The 21,711-nt window shown below is 46.9% G+C and overlaps 4 protein-coding genes across 7 annotated transcripts in view; 2 read left to right on the top strand and 2 right to left on the bottom strand.

Moving 5' to 3' along the window:
- Positions 1-21,711, top strand: part of ADAMTS13 (ADAM metallopeptidase with thrombospondin type 1 motif 13) — a 66,393-nt gene that overhangs the window by 4,611 nt on the left and 40,071 nt on the right. The gene's annotated exons all lie outside the window — the stretch shown is intronic.
- Positions 163-4,978, bottom strand: LOC127480094 (surfeit locus protein 1). The gene is made up of 9 exons (XM_051807844.1): positions 4,864-4,978; positions 4,044-4,125; positions 3,789-3,916; positions 3,344-3,426; positions 2,380-2,571; positions 1,996-2,068; positions 1,567-1,729; positions 857-938; positions 163-650 (listed from the first exon to the last, which is right to left on the bottom strand). The coding sequence occupies exons 1-9, from the start codon at positions 4,918-4,920 to the stop codon at positions 584-586; spliced, it is 927 nt and encodes a 308-aa protein (XP_051663804.1). The 5' UTR covers positions 4,921-4,978; the 3' UTR covers positions 163-583.
- Positions 4,991-7,816, top strand: SURF2 (surfeit 2). The gene is made up of 6 exons (XM_051807849.1): positions 4,991-5,150; positions 5,512-5,666; positions 5,881-5,984; positions 6,413-6,604; positions 7,087-7,238; positions 7,718-7,816. The coding sequence occupies exons 1-6, from the start codon at positions 5,043-5,045 to the stop codon at positions 7,799-7,801; spliced, it is 795 nt and encodes a 264-aa protein (XP_051663809.1). The 5' UTR covers positions 4,991-5,042; the 3' UTR covers positions 7,802-7,816.
- Positions 8,197-21,676, bottom strand: SURF4 (surfeit 4). 3 transcript variants are annotated; one of them, XM_051807845.1, is made up of 7 exons: positions 21,530-21,664; positions 20,369-20,446; positions 14,289-14,475; positions 13,060-13,136; positions 12,396-12,439; positions 11,253-11,439; positions 8,197-11,037 (listed from the first exon to the last, which is right to left on the bottom strand). In XM_051807845.1, exons 1-7 carry the CDS (start codon positions 21,575-21,577, stop codon positions 10,771-10,773), a joined length of 888 nt encoding a protein of 295 aa, XP_051663805.1. In that variant the 5' UTR covers positions 21,578-21,664; the 3' UTR covers positions 8,197-10,770. The 3 variants fall into 3 exon arrangements, with proteins under 3 accessions (XP_051663805.1, XP_051663806.1, XP_051663807.1); XM_051807846.1 differs by lacking the exon at positions 20,369-20,446 and having other exon boundaries at positions 21,530-21,676; XM_051807847.1 differs by lacking the exons at positions 14,289-14,475; positions 20,369-20,446; positions 21,530-21,664 and adding an exon at positions 13,874-14,224.

The following is a 21,711-nucleotide window of genomic DNA, read 5'->3' as shown; positions in this document are numbered from 1 at the left end:
ATGGGGGCAAGGGGTGGCACTACTGGACTTCTGTTTGCCTTCCATGAAATGACAGAACAGTGCTGTGCAGAAGTGGCTGCACAGAGCAGGTTAGTATTTCACTTGGAACAACTGCCCTTGATTACTAGTCCTGTGTAATAATTCCTCTCCCTTGAACACAAGTCACAAAGCAGAGACCTGTAGGCCTTTATTTACTCTGATGCAACGACTTTGAGCCACTCTTGACCTCAGGAGTGGCTATTCAATGCAAAGAAACTTTGATTCACAAAATCCTTTGGATTTGTCTTTTGGAAAACGCAGCACTGCAGATGTTAAAATGTAGCTTACAATCAACCACAACACAAAAATGTGTCCTTGATTACTGTTTTAAGTTCAGTGCTTCCAAGCTGCAGCCAAGTCACGCTGGTGGGAGCTCAGAGTCTGCAGGGGTTGCTTAAAAGTTGATTTGCAGCTTGCTAGAGGCACATGTTTGTGGAACAGTGCCCTGAAATCCTGCCTGTTTCAGCTGTTCAGGACTGATCAGGCTCCTGTCTTCCATAAAAGTCTGCTCCTGACTGTAGTACAAATAGGTTACACGTTCCCCTCACCGAGGTATCTTCTGTATAAATTTCCTGTACCACAAGAACGAGGTTGCAGCACATAAACCATACCTATGAGAGAGAATAAAGCCACACATTTGCACCTTTCCAAGGTGGACTGCACCTTTCTAGGGCAGCTACAATAACTGATTATTTCACATCACCTTGGAAATGTTACTTAGGTTAAAAATTCAGGCTTCTGTAGCTTAAAAGTTCATGCAGGCAGGACTTTACATCCCCAAGCACCCCAGGGAAGGTCAGCCAGAGTGGTGCCTTACCAGGTGATGATGTACTGCATGTGCTCGTTCCGCAGGCTCACTCTGGTCTGGCCACCAATGGGCCCCCCTGGGACGGTGCTTCCTGCAGGGATGACACAGCCAAGTTAAATCTTCAGCCTGCACAGTGCAGAGCTGCCTTGGCTGTGAGGGGATGAAGGTGGAAGTTTGGTGGATACCCTGCTCCTGGGGCAGTGGTGTTCCCAAGTTCATAGAATCACAGAATGGTTTGGGTGGGAAGGGACCTTGAAGACCATCTCATTCCAGCCCCTGCCATGGGCAGGGACACCTTCCCCTATCCCAGGTTGCTCCAAACCCTGTCCAACCTGGCCTTGAACACTTCCAGGGATGGGATGGGGCAGCCACAGCTTCTCTGGGCAACCTGTGCCAGGGCCTCCCCAACCTCACAGGGAAGAGTTTTTTTCCTAATATCCAATCTAACCCTGCCCTCTGTCAGTTTGAACATTCCCCCTTGTCCTACCACTCCATGCTCTTGACTAAAGTCCCTTTCCAGCTCCCTTTCAGTCCCCCTGTGACCTTCAAAACTGGGACAGCAGAGTACAGGAAGAGAAAGATGCAATACCTTGTTGGACTTGATACTAAAAGTCTTTACAAATGATTCTATGGCTCTACCTTTCCAGGTGCCCAGGGAAAGTAACAAACTGAACAGAAAGGGAGGGAGACTGGTGGGGTTGGGTTCCTGTGTGACTTACTGAAATCTGCATCGATGAAGATGGGCTCAGCACCGGTCACCTTGGCCATGGCCTCCAGGTCTCGGTAGTGCCAGCGGTTTTGCTCGATGTTATTCTCGGGCACGAAGGGTTTGCGGGTCTCTGTTAACCTCACCACCCCCGTGAGATCGATTTCCTCTTCAATCTAAAGGAGAAGTGCAGAGAGGAAAAAAGGAATCTTTCAAGATTCATCTCATATTCTGGCACACCGAGTCTTGCTGTTGTATCCTGGATGTGCTGTAACACGGGGGAAAAAAGCAGAACAAGAACAGCTCCTTGTTTGTAAAACACGTTATTTACTAACGAAAAGGTGGGAAACAAAGGTTTGTCTTTGAAAAGGGCAATGACTGTTTAAGTCACTTCCCATGATGGGCAGAAAGTAACACCCCACATTCCCTGGATCCCCCTTACCTGTCCCTTCAGCCTGGTCTCCGGTTTCAATTTCTTTCTGGGCACAAATCCTCGGTTGACTAAAATCGTGACCCTAGAGTTACACACAGAAGTCAGTCTCAGGACTGAAAGGAAATTTATTCCTGCAGCTGCCTAGAACCAAAGACCAAAGAAAAACAACCCACATGTTTGCTGCCATTTCTTTTTGTCATGTTAAAAGAAAATGTTAAAAGTGCACGTTAAAGGGGAATTTAAACACAATTTCAAATTGAGCCTCAGTGACCGCACAGTCTGTGAGAGAAACCTTTCAAGGGAGGGGGAGTGATTGATGTAAATCTAACCACAATTCAGCTTTTCCAAATGGAAGTGAGGTGCTCAGGTGGACCACAACTCTCCTGAACTCACCCCAGCTGTGTGCAGTAGAAGGGGGTGACGACATTGGCTCCGTTCTCCGGGTGGGATGTCAGCCGCCCGGCCTCCCGGGCTTCCCGCTCCGGGTCCACCAGCGACCGGGGCAGAATGTAGAGCTCCTTGGAGTGGTCGAAACGCCCTCGGACCTTCACAGGCCTGTACTCCAGCTCCTTCAGTTCCATGGGGCTGCATGGAACAAGAGGAGAACAAAATCATGGCTGTGACAGGCAGATTAAATTAGGGGATTTTATCATGGGATTCTCCTTTTCCCTAATGGTTCGCTCTAGAGCCAGCTGGCAAGCAGAAGACAAACACCTCATGGAATATGCAGCTGGCTCAATATTTTGTTACCATCACAGGGAGTGATGATCAGGAGTATCCTGAGAGAAGTTCTTTTCCATGATATCTGCAACCCAGATACCACAGAGCTGATGAGCAGGTGGATTCACTACCTGTGCATCCAGCCATGGGAAGCATTTCTTTCCCATCCCAGACCATGAAATCCAAAAACTGAGACATTCTGACAGTTGTGCCAGGTGGCCAAGTGACCTTAAAAACCTCTCTCATATCTGACACAACTGCTCAACACATGGGGCAGGACCTGCTGTTCATCCAAGACTACCTGTTGTAGGAATAATTCCTTTGGGACGTCAGACACCAGCAACCACGCCCTCATTCCCCAGGATTAGATATGGTATGAACTACATCCCACATTCTCCTGAACAGAGATTCATCCTTTTCCCATGCATTTAGAATACCCCATAGGAAAGTATACACTTATACTTTTACTAAAAATAAGAAAATTAACAGGATCTCTCTCTAATTTGCTGGTACATCCCAATTCCCATTGCAGTCCTTCATTTTCATGCAGGTTAGTTCAGCACAAGCTCATTAGTGCAGGGTCCATATCTAATATCCCCAGCACCCTGTAGATAATAAACCATCCCAGCTTCCATACTCTAATGTCAGAGGGATAGGATCTGCTGTAATTCTTGATGCCAGTTGTGCAATCAAATCTAATTTCCACTTTCGTCGCTGAACCTGAAAGTACACAAACACAAAAGTAATTCTTTAGGGTAGAACAGAGCAATGCAATAACCTCAGCAAGCCTTGAAATCTTGGTTGTAATTTTTTCATCAGACCTGGCCTAAAACAGGGTAATTGGAGACATGAAAATGGAGGCTACTGACTTTCATTTGAGAAAATATACTGAAATAAAAGTGTAAAAAACAAGAATCTCTCCTTTAAGGACTTACAAATGGACACTTGGAAAACAGAAATGTAAAACAACAGCAAATCTTTACCCTGTCTGTGATTTGGACTAAATTAATCAGCCAGAGACTGAAAAAATCTGACAGCCCTTAAGTGCTCATTTACTGAAAAAATTAAATATTTATTTGTACCTGCCATGTGCCGAGACCAAAGGTGGTCAGAGGGACCAGGAGAAGGCCCCATTTCAGTAAGGCATCATCACCAGATGTGTCAGCAGCTGCTGCAGAACTCCGTGGTCTGCAGAACCTCAAGCAAACATCTAGAGAAAAACAGAATGAGGAACAGGATTTATAGAGAAGAGGTGCCAGATTCCTGCAGGAAATGTCACTCTGGTATTAGGCTGAAGCAGGGCAGAAGCCCAAACAAATCTTAGGCATCATTCTTACCTTTAGTGTGCTGAACCAGCCCAGAACCTGCTTTAGTTAGGGGATATCCAAAAAACATTCCTCTGATCAAGCAAGGTGATACCTACATGGAATAAGAAAGATCCTTTGTAGCATCTCTGCTGTGTAAAACTTCTGTCTAGGTGGTATCAGTCACCTTCATGACTGTGTGAAATTTTGCTTCCTCATTGATTTTGAGCAACTGCCTGTGAAACACTACAGGCCAGGTTATAATTAAAACAAAATGAAGTTAGATTGCAGTTGCAGAGTTGACTATAGCACAGCAAATGAACTTCCATCCATGCTATCAGCAAACACATGCAGCAGCAGCCTAATCTGTATTCTTGACACAAATGGGGGACAGGGTCAGGGGACAGGATCAGGGGATGGGATGAGAGGACGGAATGAGAGGATGGGATGAGAGGACAAGATGAGGGTACAGGATCAGGGGACAGGATGAGGGTACAGAATCAGAGGATGGGATCAGGGGACAGGAGGAGGGGACAGGATCAGGGGACAAGACAGAATGAGGGTACAGGATCAGGGTACAGGATCAGGGGATGGGATCATAGGAGGAGGGGACTGCTTGAGGGGACAGGATCAGGGGACAAGATGAGGGGACAGGATCAGAGGATGGGATCAGGGGACAGGAGGAGGGGACAGGATGAGGGTACAGGATCAGGGGACAGGATGAGGGTACAGAATCAGGGGATGGGATCAGGGGACAGGAGGAGGGGACAGGATCGGGGACAGGATCAGAGGACGGGATCAGGGGACAGCATGAGGGGTTTCCCCGGCCCGGCCCCGCTCCCCCGAGCCTCACCCGGCCCCGCCGCTCCCGCAGCAGCCTCAGCCCGGAGCTCAGCACCATCCCGGCCATGGCCCCACGGGCCCCGCTCCTCCCAGCCCGGCCCACCCCGGCCGGCACCCGCGGTCTCCCCGCGCCGCCCCGCCGTGCCCGCGGCCCCGGAACGGGAAGCTCTCCCGGCCCGGCCCCTCGCGATGGCGGCGCCGGGCCCGGCGGGCGGCGTGGCCGGGCCGGAGGTGCCCGAGGCCGAGCGGCGATTCCTGAGGCAGCACCCGCTGCTCAGCCCCGCGGGGCCCGGCAAGGTGCGGCCGAGCGGGGCCCTGAGGGGATGGGGCCGCCTCCCTGGGGGATCGTGAGGGTGGTACGCGGTGGGCTCGGCCCCGGCGAGCTCCCGGCCCTGGGGGTGTCTCTGCAGCTGTGGGAGGCCGGGAAGGAGGGCGGTGGTCCTGCCCTTCCCAGCACCGGGATGGATACAGAAAGGGTGGTTAGACACTGGAAGGGGCTGCCCGGGGAGGTGGTGAAGTCACCCTGGAGGTGTTCAAGGAAAGACCATGGTCTTGGTTGACACGGTGGTGTTGGGTCACAGGTTGGACTTGATCTCAGAGGTCTTTTCCAACCTGATTGAATCCCCTGGGCTTGCTGCCCATTCGTGTTTTTTTCCAGGTGAGATGCAGGCTGACAGGACACGAGATGCCCTGTCGGCTGTCGGAGCTGCAGGCTTATACCAGCGGCAAGAAGTATCAGCGGCTCATAAGGACAGCCAAAGAGTTCGACTACGGCACGTTTGAGCCCCACATAGTGCCCAGCACAAAGAATTTGTACGTATTCTTCCTCTGTGTTGTGTTATGCTTTACCCTTTGTTCGATCTCAGATGTAAAGTGGTTGAGCTTTACAAAGTTTTTATGGGTTTTGGGAGACTGGGGAAGGCTCTGTGAAGTATTTATCAACTTTGAGTACGGTGCTTGTAAGTGAAAAGTTATGAAGTAACAGCATACTTAAACTCTTGCTGGCTCTTTCTTTTTGTGTCTGTAGACACCAGCTGTTCTGCAAGCTCACCCTCAGACACATCAACAAGTTCCCAGAGCACGTCCTGCGTCATGTCCAAGGGAAGCGCTACCAGAAGGCCCTCAAAACGTGTAAGTAGCTTTTCTGGAACTGTTACCAGACAATTTTTTTTTCATTGAGCTGTTGGGATTCCAGTGGATCTATGTGAAGGGAGTGGGATAGTTTTCTTTAGACTGGCATCATTGTGTTGCTGTGTGTGCTCCTCAGCTAGGAAGGAAGATCCCAGATGTAGGGAGCAATTGGCCTCTAGTAAATACCTTGGGACATCCCTCCTTGAGAGGATCAGTTCTGAAACTCCCCCAGGGAGTTCATGTATCCAGCACAATCTGTTTTAACATCATCTCTGATCCATAGTGCTGCTGGAGATTATATAGGTTGTATATTTGGGGTGGAGCATCCTGAACTTTGGAGGTGCATTTCCTATAAGCTTGAGCTGGACATGAAAGGACTTGGGGACTGGGCTGCCTGGCTCAGTGCTGCCTGACTCTCCCTCTGGTAGATGAGGAATGCCAGAGGGAAGGAGTGGAGTATGTCCCTGCCTGCCTGCGACAGAAGAAGCAGCGGGCACAGCATCCTGATGACCAAATGAATGGGAGCAGAAAACCTCACAGGAAAGAGGAATTCTGGGAGCCAAAGTCCAGTGACGAGGATGGAGAGGAGACAGACGACAGCATGAGTGACCTGTACCCACGTGAGTGAGAACAATGGTGTCATCTGTGTCCTGAAGAAGTTTGTTGGCTGATTTTCTCCTGGTTTCTTTATACTGTTCCCTGCTGCTCTTCCATCCAGTTCGGGGTTTTCGTGTCTTGGAAAAGCTTACCACCACCAAATAAGAAATAGCATTATCACTAAGTGATAAGCAGTTGGATCATGTAAGCTGTGAGGGGAGGGATGCAAGATCCACTGGGATTTGCTGCTTTAGGTATCCCCACTTCCCTTGTTTCTCAGCAAGTCCTTGAGTCTGACAGAAGCTAGTCATCCTGTTTTACTGACTTACATCTGGAGGTGCAGATCTGTGTAACTCCACCTGTGCTGGAGTTCCCAGAATGGGATTAGTGAGACAACCGGGCACATTTCCAATAAAACACCACTGGCAAATCACCTTTAAGCTGCTCTCAAAGTAAAGTTGGTGTGCACAGGTAACTGATTCTGAGCTAAATCTTTGTGTTTTAGCTGCACTCTTCCCAGAAAAAAGCCCATCAGCTGCACAAACCACAAAGGGCAGCGATGACTTTGCGACGGACAGTGAGGATGACGGGGCCAAGAACGGAGAGGATGGTGGAAGGATGGATGTCAGCAGAGCCGTGGGCAACAAGAGAGGAAAGGTGGGAGTCACCCCACTGCCTGCAGCAGCAGGGGAGTGTGGAGCTGGGATCCCATCCCGTAGGTGTTCCATCTATTCCTGTCTGAGAACCAGCAGAAGGTGCAAAGCTGTTCAGAATAGACTCCCTGTGTGCCAGACACTGACTTGCATCCCGAGGTGTGAATTGCTGCCAGGCAATGTTTATCCTCTCTGTGGTAGTGAGCGATGTTCCTGCCTGTATAAACAGCTCATCTTTGGTGGCATCCGGCTGCACACAGTCTCAGCAGAGCTGATGTGTGTCTTGTGGGTTGAATGTCCTCCAAATACAAAAACATATGTGAAACCTTTTTGCAGTCACAGGATCCTTCTAGATCTCTTCTGAGGCGCTGCCTTACAGGACATCCCCTGATCCCACTCAGTTTGGGAAGCAGGCATACATTAGATATATAAAGATGGATTTGGGGGTTGGAAATAAGCTGATTGAACTTTTCTTCTCTACAGAAACAGTCGGGCCCTTTAAAGAAGAAATTCAAGAGCCATCATCGAAAACCCAAGAACTTCAAGAAGGCAACCAACGGGAAATAAATTTTATGACAAATACCTGGCCTGAAGCCTGTTGTGTAACAATTCCAGTAGGAGCACAAGTGTTTGCCCATTCCAGTTAACTGTTACAGGTGCAGAGGGGAGTAGTGGGGTGGAATTAAGTTGTATTCAAAGAGCTTCAAGCCACCCCCACACCAAGGGAAGGATTTCTGCTGCAGTCAGGTGCAGACAGCTCAGCACTCAGAGCTCTTTACAGAAAGCTGGTTTTTGGTAGGCAGGAAAGCACAGCAGCCTCCTGACCAGCTCCTCCAGGGAGCCCATCCATGGAGCATCACCAGCCACACACGCCAAGTGGATACAAAGATGCCATCGTTTTATTTTGATTGTTTTCGAAAATCAAAACATTTTCAAACACAACTAAGGTACAAAATACAGCATAAAATGAGAATTTATACTTATTTCTTTTTTTTTTTTCCACATAGAAAGCAAAAATATATTCAGAATGAATTCCAGAACACTTTGCAGAGCCAATTGGTAGCTGACATCCTGCTTTGTCAGAGCTTCTCAGCCATGGGGAGAGGTCACTGTATTTCTGGGAGATGCACAAGTACAGCAGCTTATGTAGGAAACCAGAATCTTCTGCATCGGGGCTCACAGTTAGTAACTCTGAACATTGTGCTGCCTAGAAGTATCTGATAATGCCCTCCACCTAACTGTGCCCTTTGAGTATTTAAGTATTCCTGCTGCAAGGACAGTATCAGTTCCTTATCTGGGGTCTTTTGTTGGAAAGGGGACTTGGTTTTCACAGAGGAAACTGGTCAGTATTTCAGACTGGTCTGTCATCCAGCTCCTCAGTTAGACAGGACACAAGGAAGTTGAGAAAGCCAACTTAAGGGGCTACTTACAGGAGTAGTTTCTGTCATTCCATGTATAAATACTATGAACATCAACAGCAGTTCAGGTATCTGAGAATGGCTGCCTTGATGGAGTCCAAAACCGTTACAAGACCTGCAGTGACACCGAGTAAAAGCCTCCTGTGCTGCAGATCTGCACTGAAGGACTGGTTTGTTTAGCTATGAAGAGTCAGGCACAGGGAACAGTTGAGGTGAAAACTTCTCTTGCAAAGAAAGCTGCCTGTGACCTGACCTTAATGCTGAATTCCCTTCCCATCAATTTGGACATCAGGGGTTGGACTAGATGATCTGAGGTCCCTTCCAACCCTAACTGTTCTGTGACAGCAATTGGCTTCCTCCAGCAGCAGCAGCACATCTTGCCCTTACATTGGCTATTTTCCCCTTAAGATGATGAAATCCCTGGTTTAACATTCAACAGTGCTCTTCTATTTTTCATTAGTTCTCTCAGCCTAGTTTTCTCTCCAAAAAAGCAACCGTAAAGCTGAACCGTCCAGCTGAGAGTCCCTACCAGGAGACTCCAGGAAACACCTCCCACTGGAGATGTTCAGCTGAATTCCTCCTGGAAAAACACACAGTTGAGCATCTTCCTCAAGGGAGACAACAGTGCAAGGTAATCAGTGTAATGGTAGGAAGTTGGTGGGGCTCATGCTGTCTAGAATTCTTCCCCAGTCTAGTGAACGGGCTCACCTAGCTGACTAGCAGAGGACAAAATGCCTCCTTGGAGCAGCACTAAGCATGTTCATGGCACAGAGGTTGTGGCACTGAGAGGCCAAACAGGGCCTTCATCTCTGAGGAGTTCCTCCCTCTGAAGGTCCATCCCTGGCTGCTTATCCACTGCCCAGGCTTTGCACTTGGATTCCTCGGCTGTAACCGTTTGCAGACAGAGTTGGGAACGGGGGCTATGGCAGCACAAGGGCTACTTCCACATTTCCTCCCTGCACAGCCCAGGGGTGGCTGAGATGGCAGAGAGAAGGAGCTGTCAAGAGCTCAGCACCCTGGCTCTTCAGACAGCTGGGACTTCACAGCCAAGAGACTTGACAGAAGTGAATCTAAGAAGCAAAGACTATAGATTAGAAGACTGACTGCTCTCATCTGGCATGTACTGAGTGCAGGGAAGAGGGGAGTTTCTGTAATTCTGAAGACATTTTCACCAATAACCTGCAATTCAGATAAGAGTTTGGGACATACATGGATGGGAGCTGGTTAACAGCAGAAAGGAGCCTTCATTATGGAACCTGCAGCACAAGTTGGCTCCCTGCTTGGGAATTCAGGAGGAGCAACTTTGGGGAAAGAATGCTGAAAAAAGAGCTCTTTTGGCACGGAATTTTCACAGAATCTAACATTCTGTCTCTCCAGGATTATCTCCCCCACTTCCTTCCTGAAATCTGATCAGCAATACAGGATTCATGATTAACAAGACGGGATTCTCCCTTGTTCCCCTCGTGGGCAGAATTGGGACATGTTAGAAAACCTCCTCTCTTCTCTTACCTATAAAGGGCTACAACTACTTTCAGTGTTTTCTTTTTGCCTTCTCTTTGGGGGGCAGGAAAGACCTACCTCTGTTGACAAAACAAAAGGGAATTACAGGCCTCTGAGCAGCAAAACAAGAGTGTTTTTTTGTTTTCTGATGCTGCTTTCCACCCTGGTAAGCAATGCTATAACCAGCAATGGAACTCCTTATGCACAAGACAGTGTGATGAGGGTGAGAAAGGGGATCCACTTTTTTAGTTATAGCTAGAACCCAACAGCACACTGAATGGTACAGCTGTATCTGCTCACAGTTCTTCAAATTTTAAGACACTGCTGACACTCAAGACAGCAACCGTTCTACTGCAACTCACTGAAGCATCAGCAAGATGCAGGTTCCTTAGGTTAGTTCCAAATCTAGGAAGTTAGAATAAGCCTAGGCAACATTCCTTGGAGAAATAGGGTTTTATCTATTATATTACTGGTGCCACAGTAAATCAAATTCAAAACATCTGTGCCTTTAATAGGAAGGGGGCATGTACGTGTAAAATGCTGGCAGTTTTTGTTGAATCCATAGAGAATCAGTTCTGGACTTAATACATTATGTCCCAAGAAGTGTTGCTATTCCTGTTACCACTCTTTTTTCTTCTCATCCATGGAAACTCCACCGGGACCCAGTGCAACCACGAGGAGGAGCCCTCCAATGACAGACATGGTCTGGAAGAAGTCGTATTTGAGGAAGTCGTGCATGGGCTTGTAGGCTGGGACGGTCCAGAAGGCATTGAAGTAGATGTTGATGCCAAACAGCCAGATGACCAGAGTCAAGGCAGCCAGCTTAGTCTTGAAGCCAATTGCCACCAAGATAATCAGGGCTGTGCCCACAATGTTCTGCAGAATCTGCAAGGAAAAAAATAACCATAAACTCACACAGTTCTTAAACACAGACACAAACATCCACGTTGTCATGGCAGAGATGATCTAAACTTAGTTTCTAAGTTATTAATTCTACTAATAGACTTAAATGATGAGCACTGAGCAGGCCCTGCAGCCCATCTGGGCACTGATACTGTACTCTAGTTCCTCAACTCATAGTTTTACACTGGGATACTTACAGAAAAGAAGTTCATATCAAAGTGTAGCAGTGTCATGAACATGAGGACGAGCAGCACACGGCCCCCCAGCTGCATGTACTGCTTGGGAGAGCTTTCCCTCATGGTGGGGACACCGGCAAACATGCTCTTCCCCTCCGAGCGCGACTCAGCCAAAAGCAGCAGCAAGCCTCCCCCAAGGGCAAGGTTCCTACAGAAACACAGGAATGGGGAGAAAGGAGGAAAAAAAAAAAAAAGGCAGTTTAGTACAGTTTGCACTGATCTATAATGTCTTATCTGACAGTTTCAGCTCGGTAGCTACATGCGAGTGAGGAGTGACCTCTGCACCGCGTGATGTGTTAGCCTGGGTCAGACTTCCCAGCCCCAGCAGAGCTGAGCATGCCAAGGATTTACACAAGGAGGAACACACCAAGGATTTATACAAGCCTGTGCAGACAGGTACAGCCTGCCAGAGAAGTCCAGCTCAGGCACAGTGTCAGGCTTTAGTGGCTGTTACAACATGAATTTAGCTGTGTAAAAGTTACTCTGTACCTCAGGTTTAGCCATATATGCCAAAGTAGTTCAGAGGTTGCTTTGAGAAAACAGAGCAGCAGTGCTGCTAAGAAGTTACACATTTACAGGGCTGTAGTAAGCCCAAAGTATAGTTTTTGTGCTGTCCTCCTGGTAACAGCCAGCCATCATTCAGGATTTGACAAGAATGCTTATGTTTAAGAACCCTGTTTTCTCCTTAGGGAGGGGGAGATTTAAAATCCCAGAAACCCCAGGACCACTCCAGTGTCCACATGCTGTAGTGTTCTTGGGAAATGCCTTCAATCATGCATAAGCACAATTGCTATTTTAGCCATTTAGGAAATAGTAGAAACTCACTGATCCAGTCTAAACACTTGTTTGTGAGCTGTCAGCAAGGTTAGCAGCAGAAGCACTTAGATCCTAGTGAGTTAGGATTAGTCTTTCCCTTTCACAGTACTAAGCCTGCTTTCTACAGTTTAATACAGACTCTACTGATTTTTCAAGTGCTGTCATTTCTTTTTTAATGTAAATGCATCACTTGCAAAATCTTTCTGGTAAATACTATGCACAGATATAATTTCCTCTTTCACCAAGCACCATTTCTGTTCCCATAAAAACCTTCAGAAGGAGCCATACCTCATCAAGAACTTCAGGTCCCATAGAATGCTGTATGCAATAGTCTAGGCAAAGAATAAAACAGGTTAAAACACCATATAAATTACACTGAAGGTCTGAATTTATGTTATAATCTCAAATCTGTATCAGCCATAACAGAAGTCAATTAATTTATACTGAAAGAAATAAAGTAGATTACATCAATGTGGTCCAATGAGTCCCTGTAAAACAGGGGATGCAAGCCAGAATTTGATTTGTACTTTAGCCCCCCCCTCAAAATTCACTGTTTTTGTAGGGGAAGGGTGCTACTAGCCAGGATCCTTTGTGATGGGGACAGTTCTTTGTAAAAGCTGTGTGCTGAAGGCCAAAGCAACTGCAAGTTCCACATTTGGCTCATGAACTGATGTACAGGTAAACTGCCAGTTACTCCTCCTAAATTGGTCAAGGTCAAGTATTGAATGAATGTCTCCAGCTGACTAATTGCAGTTACAGCCAAGGATCTATCGGGCACATCGGAAGAACAGAAGCAGCAAAATAGTTCAATGCCATCAAGGACTGGCACTAGGCCAGGGTGGAGAAAAATTCCAGGGCTGCAAGTTATATTTAAACATGTTGGTAGTGCTGGGGCTATGAGAGAAGATTTGAAAGATACAGTTTAGAAGGGCTGAAGACTTAAGCCTCCTACCTGTAATGCTATAATTCCAAACAGTCCAAAGCAGGCATATTGCACAAAGTTCCTACTCAGCACCAGGATACAGCCACCTGAGTTGGGAAAATTGAACACAGTTACACTTGTGGTGTGCACAGGAAAAACTGCTGCAGGAATGTTAACTTGGTTTGAACTGAGCAGACTCTCATTTCCTTCAGCTGTGCCATGAAGAGCATCAGGCAGGAAGTTTTAATGGCACAAATCAGTTTGAGAACTCAGAAGTTTTAGTGCATTTTAAAACATTTTATAAATCCAGAAGTATCTTTTATTTTATAAAGGGTAAGAACATGCTGAACACAGTCCCCAACACAGCAGCCATCTGTGCTAAAGCATTAAGAGAATTTAAAAACAAACTCAATTAATTATGGATTGTCTTTTTTTTTTTTTTTTGGTCAATGAGATAACTGTTATGGCAACCATACTGCATTCCTTTTCCTTGAAAGGTTTTGTTTTCTATCCTTTCTCAAGTCTTCCATCACAAAGCACTGACAGCCTTTGCCACTTTGACATGAGGACTGGCAACTATATCAAATTAAGGTGACCCTCTACACAAAAAAATTAGGGCAAAAAAATCTAAATCCAGACACAAAATAAGAAATTGACAATCAAGAAGAGTAAATCAGTGATATAATATAAACAGAAAATAATTGTACCACTCTCCATTTCTGATACCCTGAGCCCACCCAACACACAAATAGCAGAGCTCTGCTTCTGGGCTTATTTTCATTCCTGGGATTGGGAAAAATCTATGACACAAGTACCTCACTCAGGTGTAAATGTACCCACTTACAGGGTAAGACTTTGCCATGGAGGTGAATATCCTTAAAAAAAAAAAAGTCTTAACACTGCTCCGTTTAAGAAAATAGGAGTATTTCATTTAGAAAACTCCAGGGTGTGGTATATGTTTATGAATGCATGTACAGAACTGAAAGCAGATTGTCCTGATGGATTCTTGGCATCTCTGACTCAGAGGCAGTATGTCACAATAAATTCTCTACAGCTGCTTCCAGGAAAGGCTGGAGCAGGTCTGTTAAGAGTTCCCTTCATTCAGCCCATGCAGTGCTATCAGTTCTGAGCTGTCAGTGGCCATGAGGAGATCAGGGAGGTGTCCCACGCTTCCATGATTCCCAGTGCCCACACGAGCCAGGGCTGTGGACACACCAGAGCGCCCTGGCACCCACCTCACCAGCCTGAGAACCACTTACTCAGCTGTCCAAAGAGATTTAGGAACACAAAGATGGAGGCCAGGAAGTAGCCACAGTTCCACGTGCCATCAATGTAGTCCCTCTGTTCGCTCCACTGGAACCACATGCGGATGCCATCCTCCAGGAAGGTGCTGATGAGGCACAGCCGGGCCACGTGGGGAAGGTACTGCTTCGTCACCCTCAGGAACTGCACGGGCACACAGCAGGGTTAGCAGGGAAGGGGACACTTCAGCAACGACAGATCCACGCTCTCTGCAGACTCTGAGGTCAGCAGTTCTCATGCACACAGGGTCATCAACATCTACGGAGAAACTTCGACTTGGATTTAATGAAAATGCCTCTCCACTCCAGTTTGGGAACAGCTGGGAGCAGTGGGGGAAACCTGTCGTTGTGCTTTTGGACAAGGACTTGGAGAAAAGCAGAGTCCAGCAGCACCTTCCTATGTAACAGGAACAGTGCTTTGGTGGAGCTCTCACTAATGAAGGCTGACCTTGGTTTTAGTTTCTCTATCTCAGGGTTTCATGTTACAGCTCAACTATCAGATAGCCAGGAGCTGAAAGGGCAATCCTGCTCCCACCCACATGCTCGGGCACTCACCACCCTGTAAAAACCGATTCAGGGAGCCAGGCTGAGAGAAGACAAATTCTATACAAATTAAAAAACATTACTAAGCCTTCTGCCAAGCTCCTTCCCTCTAACAGCTCAGAAAAACAACACATGTACTCGTGGAACTGCACCCTCTATCCTCTAGGCAAGTTTTTACTTCCATTAGAAATAGCATCCTCTGCAGAAAGGAAACACACATTTATATACACAATTCAATGTAATAGTTAAAAGGAAATGATATCATCATGTAACAGATGCTGAGCTTCAGTTCTTGGGAATGCAAGATGTATCTGAGCCCACATCCCCCTTCATCCTACAAGCTCCTGGGTCAGTTTGCTCTGCAACTACAATAAAGTAACAAATGCAGAATTGCCAAACAAGGTCTGGACTACCATGTTCTACAGGGCTGTGGAGTGCACAGGAAAATTTACTGCCTCTGGGTTATGATAAGAGTTTAACTGTCACTCCATTTTCTAAGCAGCACTGCTTCATTATTACTTAATCGAGACTTCCACCAGGAAGGAGACAAAAGCCATTTCTGACAGTTTATTCCTGCAGCAGCAATCAGAAAATACTAAAGGCTATGCAAATGACAAGCCTGGCTTACTGTGTAACTGAAGATTATCACAAGAGGAAAAAAAAAATCAGCAAACATGCTTAATAGTCAATTAAATAGTCAATATCAGGACAAACTGCACTGTTGTATTGCATGTATCCAGAGTCTAAGGGTCAAAATTCACCTTAATCAAGTGCATTTTAAGTGGAGCTGTACTCTGCCTCAGGGCTGCCACTTCAGGCTTTTTTTAACCCAGTCAACAGTTAGATGAGTGAGTCAGAAGGAAAATTTGTGATCTTTGTCACTGAATGAGACATACATCTTGGTTTACAGCTTTCCTCTCTCCTGGGTTTCACTGTGAGTTCGAGGAAACTTGCTGAGGAATACTAAGAATAAAGTTCTTACAAATCAGAAGGGGTTTGTAAGATACAGAACAGATAACCTGGGTTATCTGTTGCTGTTTCCACAGCACTGCTGTGGAAAGGCTGCAAAAAGCAGCAAACATCTGCCTCCAGGCCTCATCTTTGCTGGTTTGAAGTCATGATGAGCTGATCTCATCTTCCACTTCCCCGAAACCAAACAACTGTCCAGGTGAAGGATCCATGAAGACATTTATCATTTATCTGTCCTCTTGGCAAACAGAGGGAATTCAACACTGCCCATTAAACATGAGTGCACACATCCAATCAGCTCCAGACAAGTCAGAAAGGCCAAGCCTATGGCAGTTCCAGTGCTGAGCAACCTCCTGACATGACACACATCATCTGGGGACACCCACAGCTCATGGAGCTGCAGTTACTGAGCTACACTCAAGTTGAACCCCCTGTACACAGCAAGCTTAAATAAGCTTCAGAAACAGGCTAAAAATCCAAGCCAAAGGAACCACTGGCCATGGAGATCCAGAGAGAAAGGAAGAGAACAATTACACCAAAACTACAGGAAGAGAATGTAACGGACATCAAGTGATTTTACAATTAGAGGATCTGAGTATAAATCACCCAACTAATTTAACTAAGGATGGAGTAAGTTATATGAAACATGAGATCTCCAGAAGTGGAACTGAATTAATAGTACCAGTCCCTGCACATCACCAGCAAGATGTGGGTCAAAAGCTGCACCCCAAGACCACTTCCTTTGTGATTCACATAGATAAAGCAGCACATACAGGAAACTCTGTAGTGAAAGATCTGCAGCTAAAAAATGGGACTAGAAACTCATCCTCCACTGAGCACAATACCCATAACACCATAATTTATTTGGGTAAATACCCCAAACCAAAACTGCTGCGACTGATGGAGGTGGCAGCACTAAACTCGTGACATCAAATAACTGAATGGCTTATTCTGCTGTGGGCTTTGCATCAACTGCTCTTTCCATGTGCTGCCTCCTTGGAAGAGGCAAATCATCATGAGAAAACACAAGAGAATGCTAAATAAAACTATTTTAAAGAAGAACAGCTGGTTCTGTGCTGGCAGCCAACTCACTGACATATGCCAGAGGGGCTTTGTGTTGCCACTTCCCCCCCTAATGGGATTAGAAAGGCAAAGATAGATTTAAATGCTCCTTTAAGTTGAACAAGCAAAGATGTACAAGATGATCCAGGGATCCCTAAATCAAATCTCTGCTCAAACCCCATTTTTCAAAAGGAGGCTTGAAATACTCAAACCTCAAAGCCTGACCAAAAGAGAGGTAACTCAAAAGTGACTCATTTTGCCCCCACCTCCAACTGTTTAAATTTGCTGACAGTCCAGTCTGTTTCAGTAAAAGTGTATATACTGTAGCATAATTACTGGTAGTTTAAGAGCAATACACAGCCAGGAGTTGGGAATTTTTGCTGTCACCAAGCTGTGTCCTGTCCAAGTACAGAAGCCTTTCCTGTGTGTGTGTTCTTGGATCAGGAAGTTCTGATCCTGGTGAGGAACAGCACTCTGCTCATCTACACAGAAACCCTGGTGACCTGCACAGCATCATTAGTCTGGAGTTCCTGATAAAGGCATATCTCAAGTACTGAGCTTGTATTTTAAGGGACTGGTTTGTTCTGACAGGAGAGATGCCTCTGGCAATCTGGGACACTACACATTTTTCCTGGAAGAGGATGCTCAATCCTGTGGCAGAGAGAAAAATCACTTCCTTTCACCAACCTGAATACATTCACTTCAAGAGATCCCACCCAAAAATCACAAGGTCAGCAATGTCCATCACATTCATTAGATCAATGTCTACAAATCATTTGTCAGAACTGGGAACAAGAGGCTTTCCCACTTATTTCCAAAGGGAGGAAGAGAGCTCTGACCTGCTAGAACATTGCCAGCAATCTCCATCAGGTTTTTAATTGCAGGCAGATTTCTCATGTCAGTGCTTTTCAATTTTAAAGTGTGCTTTATACCAATTCCCTTTCCCAAAAGGCTATTTATTAATGAAATCTTTAAAATGGGATTTTTCCACTTATTGCATTTTACTATCACTCTCCATGGGAAGATTCTTTTCCCAGCCTAACCAGAATAGGCTATTTGGCTTATAATGATAAAGGATCAGTGCACTGACTTGACTAAGTTCTAGAGAACATTTCAAAATTAATTTTTTTAATCTAACACATGTGAAGTTCAGACTAGAAATGAAATGTTTTCTTCTCCCTTCTGTTACCTGCAAAATAGCATTCTGAGGACAAGGAGTTCCAACTGAAAGATGGGAAATTTAGGTTAGATATTAGGAAGGAATTGTCTCCTGTGAGGGTGGTGAGGCCCTGGCACAGGTTGCCCAGAGAAGCTGTGGCTGTCCCATCCCTGGAAGTGTCCAAGGCCAGACTGGACACAGCTTGGTGCAACCTGGGATAATGGCAGGTGTCCCTGGCCATGGCAGGGAGTGGAACTGGATGAACTTTAAGGTCCCTTCCAACCCAAATCATTCTGTGATTCTATGTTAGAATTATCTGAACAAGATGCACCAGCGTTTATGTTGAAAAATTAAATAAATTCCCCCCAGCCCTGACAGCCCTTTCCCTGCACTACAATGACTCAATAGTTTCCTTGCATTTTTGTCCATAATTTTTTTTTTTTAGAACAGCAGAAATACCAGGCACCCACATTCCTAAAGATTATTATTACAGACACTACAAAAGTTGCCCGGGATCTGCTCCCTCTTACAAAGGGATTACAAAGGAGAGACAACCCTAAACTCTCAGTGCAGGCCCCAGATCCAGCTATTTTCAGTATGATCCTCTCAGCAGCACATGGTGACTGCACTGAAGAGCTCAGCATGTAATATTTTAACAAGAATCACTAAAAAAGGACTTAATTCCTGAGCATGTGAATTACTTAATTAATAACACTGGGCTGGTGCTACAGTGTCTCCTTCACTGCAGCCCTGGGGAATTCCTAAGCTCTGAGCAGCCCCTGAGCAGCAATCCCACCCCAAGCATTGCTGCTCCCTTGACCCAAACACTGAGAGAACTGAACCAACAGAAAAAATAAACTCAGTTTTTCTTCTTCCTGCCAGTTCAGCTCTCCAGTCCAGTGACAGAAGTGCTGGTGAGAGAGAAAAGGGGGCCATAGCCTCAGGAGAAGTAGGACAACCCCTTTCACTGGCAGCTGGCTGTCTGGCAAGCTTAGCTGCCTGTAAGACTGTGCCTTCAGTGCATTAGTTCACCTCTGGATTAAGAGCCACTTATTACAGCTGAGTATCCTGGCATCTAGGGCATAATTTGCTAATTCAAAGGGAAATTACACTATCTGAGAAAAGCTAAGATTTACTGTTTGAATTTAAGGAACAGATTATTCTTGCCTTTGTAAGAGACATTCAGGATTTACTGATAAGCCATGGAATTAGCTATAACATTTTTCCCACAGGGCTTTTATGTTACAGAAATTAAGACTCATTATGTCTTGAGCACTAGTACAGGGAGTGGAGAAAGCAAGAATATCACTGAGAATGCATTCAGCTCCCAGAACAGCCATTGTTCAGCCTCCACCAAGGGGAATTTCAACATAACTTCAGTCCAAATGTTCCAAGTACTTTTTTTTTTGATCCAAGATGAACTAACAGCTCCTATATGCCAAGTGTTAACTTCACAATATATACCAAAGGTTATTGTTTAGCAAGTCACTCCTACACTGGTGTGATACTGAGTTTTAGCAGCATAGACAGGACTGAAAGGACCTGACAGAGCTACCAGGCAGATCTTTAGAAGCAGGATTATCACAGGAGTTATTACTCAGAATGCCATAAAAACTATTTTGCAATCTGATGGCAAGTGTAGCAAACATTCCAAATTCTGCAGCTAAAGACTCATCTTTAAATAGGATGTGGTCAAGCACAAATAAATTTGTGCCATTTAAAGCTCATTTCAGGAGAAAGCAAACTGCATTTGAGCTGGACAAGAGAGCTTTCAGTAGTATGAAAAAAAAGGTGTGTTAAGGACATCTAGAAATAACCCCACAGGAATAAATAGAGAGGTGTTATAAAAAGGTCAGGACAAGCACTGTAAATTTTGGCAAGTAATGTGAACACTGCAGTGACAGTTTACTTTCTCCTCTAAAAGGAACGAGAGGACAAGGTAAACAGAGAATGACCAAGATAATCCAGACATCCCTTAAATCGGACACTCCACACACCATAAGAAGCTCTGCCACAAAATCCAGTCTTCCTTCTTCCATCTGGGGGTGGGGAGGAAGTGCAGAACAGGTTTTCCCAGTGAAATCAGTTAAAGACACAGAGGCAGCACAGCCCCCTTGGAGCTGTGACGTGTTATCTTGCTCCACACAACTCACACTGATTCAGAAGAGTTGTAGAACCAGGCAGAATCAGATTTTCCAGCGAATTTGCTGAATGTGATTAGATGCTGTCTCTCATTGTCAATTAGATGAATCACCATGACTGTGAAGATCTTTCCAACACCATCCCCAGCAGAGCAACTACTTACACTCAAAACAATCCTGCTCTCACATATGGTAAGAGATCTCAAGCTTCTATTTAACAGAGAAATCAGTGCGGGCCTCCGCTGAAACAAACGTGAGAAGGATTACAAGACAACATCAGCTCCTTTGCTTTCCTTTTGCCCCGATCCTGAGCACAGCACACGGTGCTGAGGAGCCTTTTCCAGGTTTCCAGACACGGGTCAGGGTTTCATAGAACCACAGAATGGTTTGGGTTGGAAGGGACCTTAAAGACCATCTCATTCCAACTCCCTGCCATGGGCAGAAACACTTTCCACTATCCCAGGTTGCTCCAAGCCCTGTCCAACCTGGCCTTGGACACTTCCAGGGATGGGGCAGCCACAGCTTCTCTGGGCAACCTGTGCCAGGGCCTCACCACCCTCACAGGGGAAAATTTCTTCCCAATATCCCATCTAACCGTGCCAGATCAGATCACCAGGTCGCTCTCCTGTCCCCAACACCTCACCCTGCTTCCCCACACCCCTTTGTGCCCCATTCACCAGCCGGGACGGCTCGCACGGAGCCCAGGGCATCTCAGATTCCTGCTCCCCTTCCCATTATTCCCTCCCGGGGGAAGGGAGCCCCATTCCCAAGAACTCTCTTTCCAGGCGCAGCCGCCGCGCTCCCTTGGGGGCAAGGGCGGCCCCCGGGCCTGAGCCGGGCCGGGGTCCCCTCGGAGGGAACTGGAAGGGAACCTACAGGAAGGGAAGTTCCCCCTTGAAGGGAACTTACAGGAGAGACGGAGAGGGACTATTTACAGGAGCGTGTAGCGAGAGGACAAGGGAGAGAGGAGGAAAGAGAGAGGGTTTAGATGAGATAATAGGAATTGTTCCCTGTGAGGGTGGTGAGGGGCTGGGATGGACTTCCCAGAGAAGCTGTGGGTGCCCCATCCCTGGAAGTGTCCAGGGCCAGGTTGGAGCAGCCCGCTCTCGTGGAAGGTGTCCCTGCCCACGGCAGGGGAGTGGAACCGGACGATCCCCAAGCTCCCTTCCAACCCGAACCACTCCACGACTCCACGAACCCACCAGAGCGCGGCCGCGACCCGGCCGCCATCCCGGCCTGGGCTCCAGCGCCACAAAGGCCGCCCGGGCGGCGCGGAGCGGGGCTGGGCGGGGGGAGGCAGGCGGACGGGCTAGGCGGGCACCCACCTGGTCGGCGAAGTCCTCGGCGGTGTTCATGATGTCGTTGTGGCCCATGGCGGGGCCGGGCGGGCGCGGGCGGGGCGGGGGCGGCGGGGCCGGGCCGGGCCGCGCTCGGTGCCGCTGCTGCCGCTGCCACGTCGGACGGGCCGGGCCTCGCAGGCGCCGCCGCGCCGGCGCGCGGGGGGCGG

This window comes from Manacus candei, unplaced genomic scaffold (genome assembly GCF_025592945.1).
Source record: "Manacus candei isolate 608988 ecotype Guabito, Panama unplaced genomic scaffold, ASM2559294v1 h1tg000071l, whole genome shotgun sequence".
Taxonomy (NCBI): domain Eukaryota; kingdom Metazoa; phylum Chordata; class Aves; order Passeriformes; family Pipridae; genus Manacus; species Manacus candei.
This window is presented reverse-complemented; position numbering and strand designations above follow the sequence as displayed.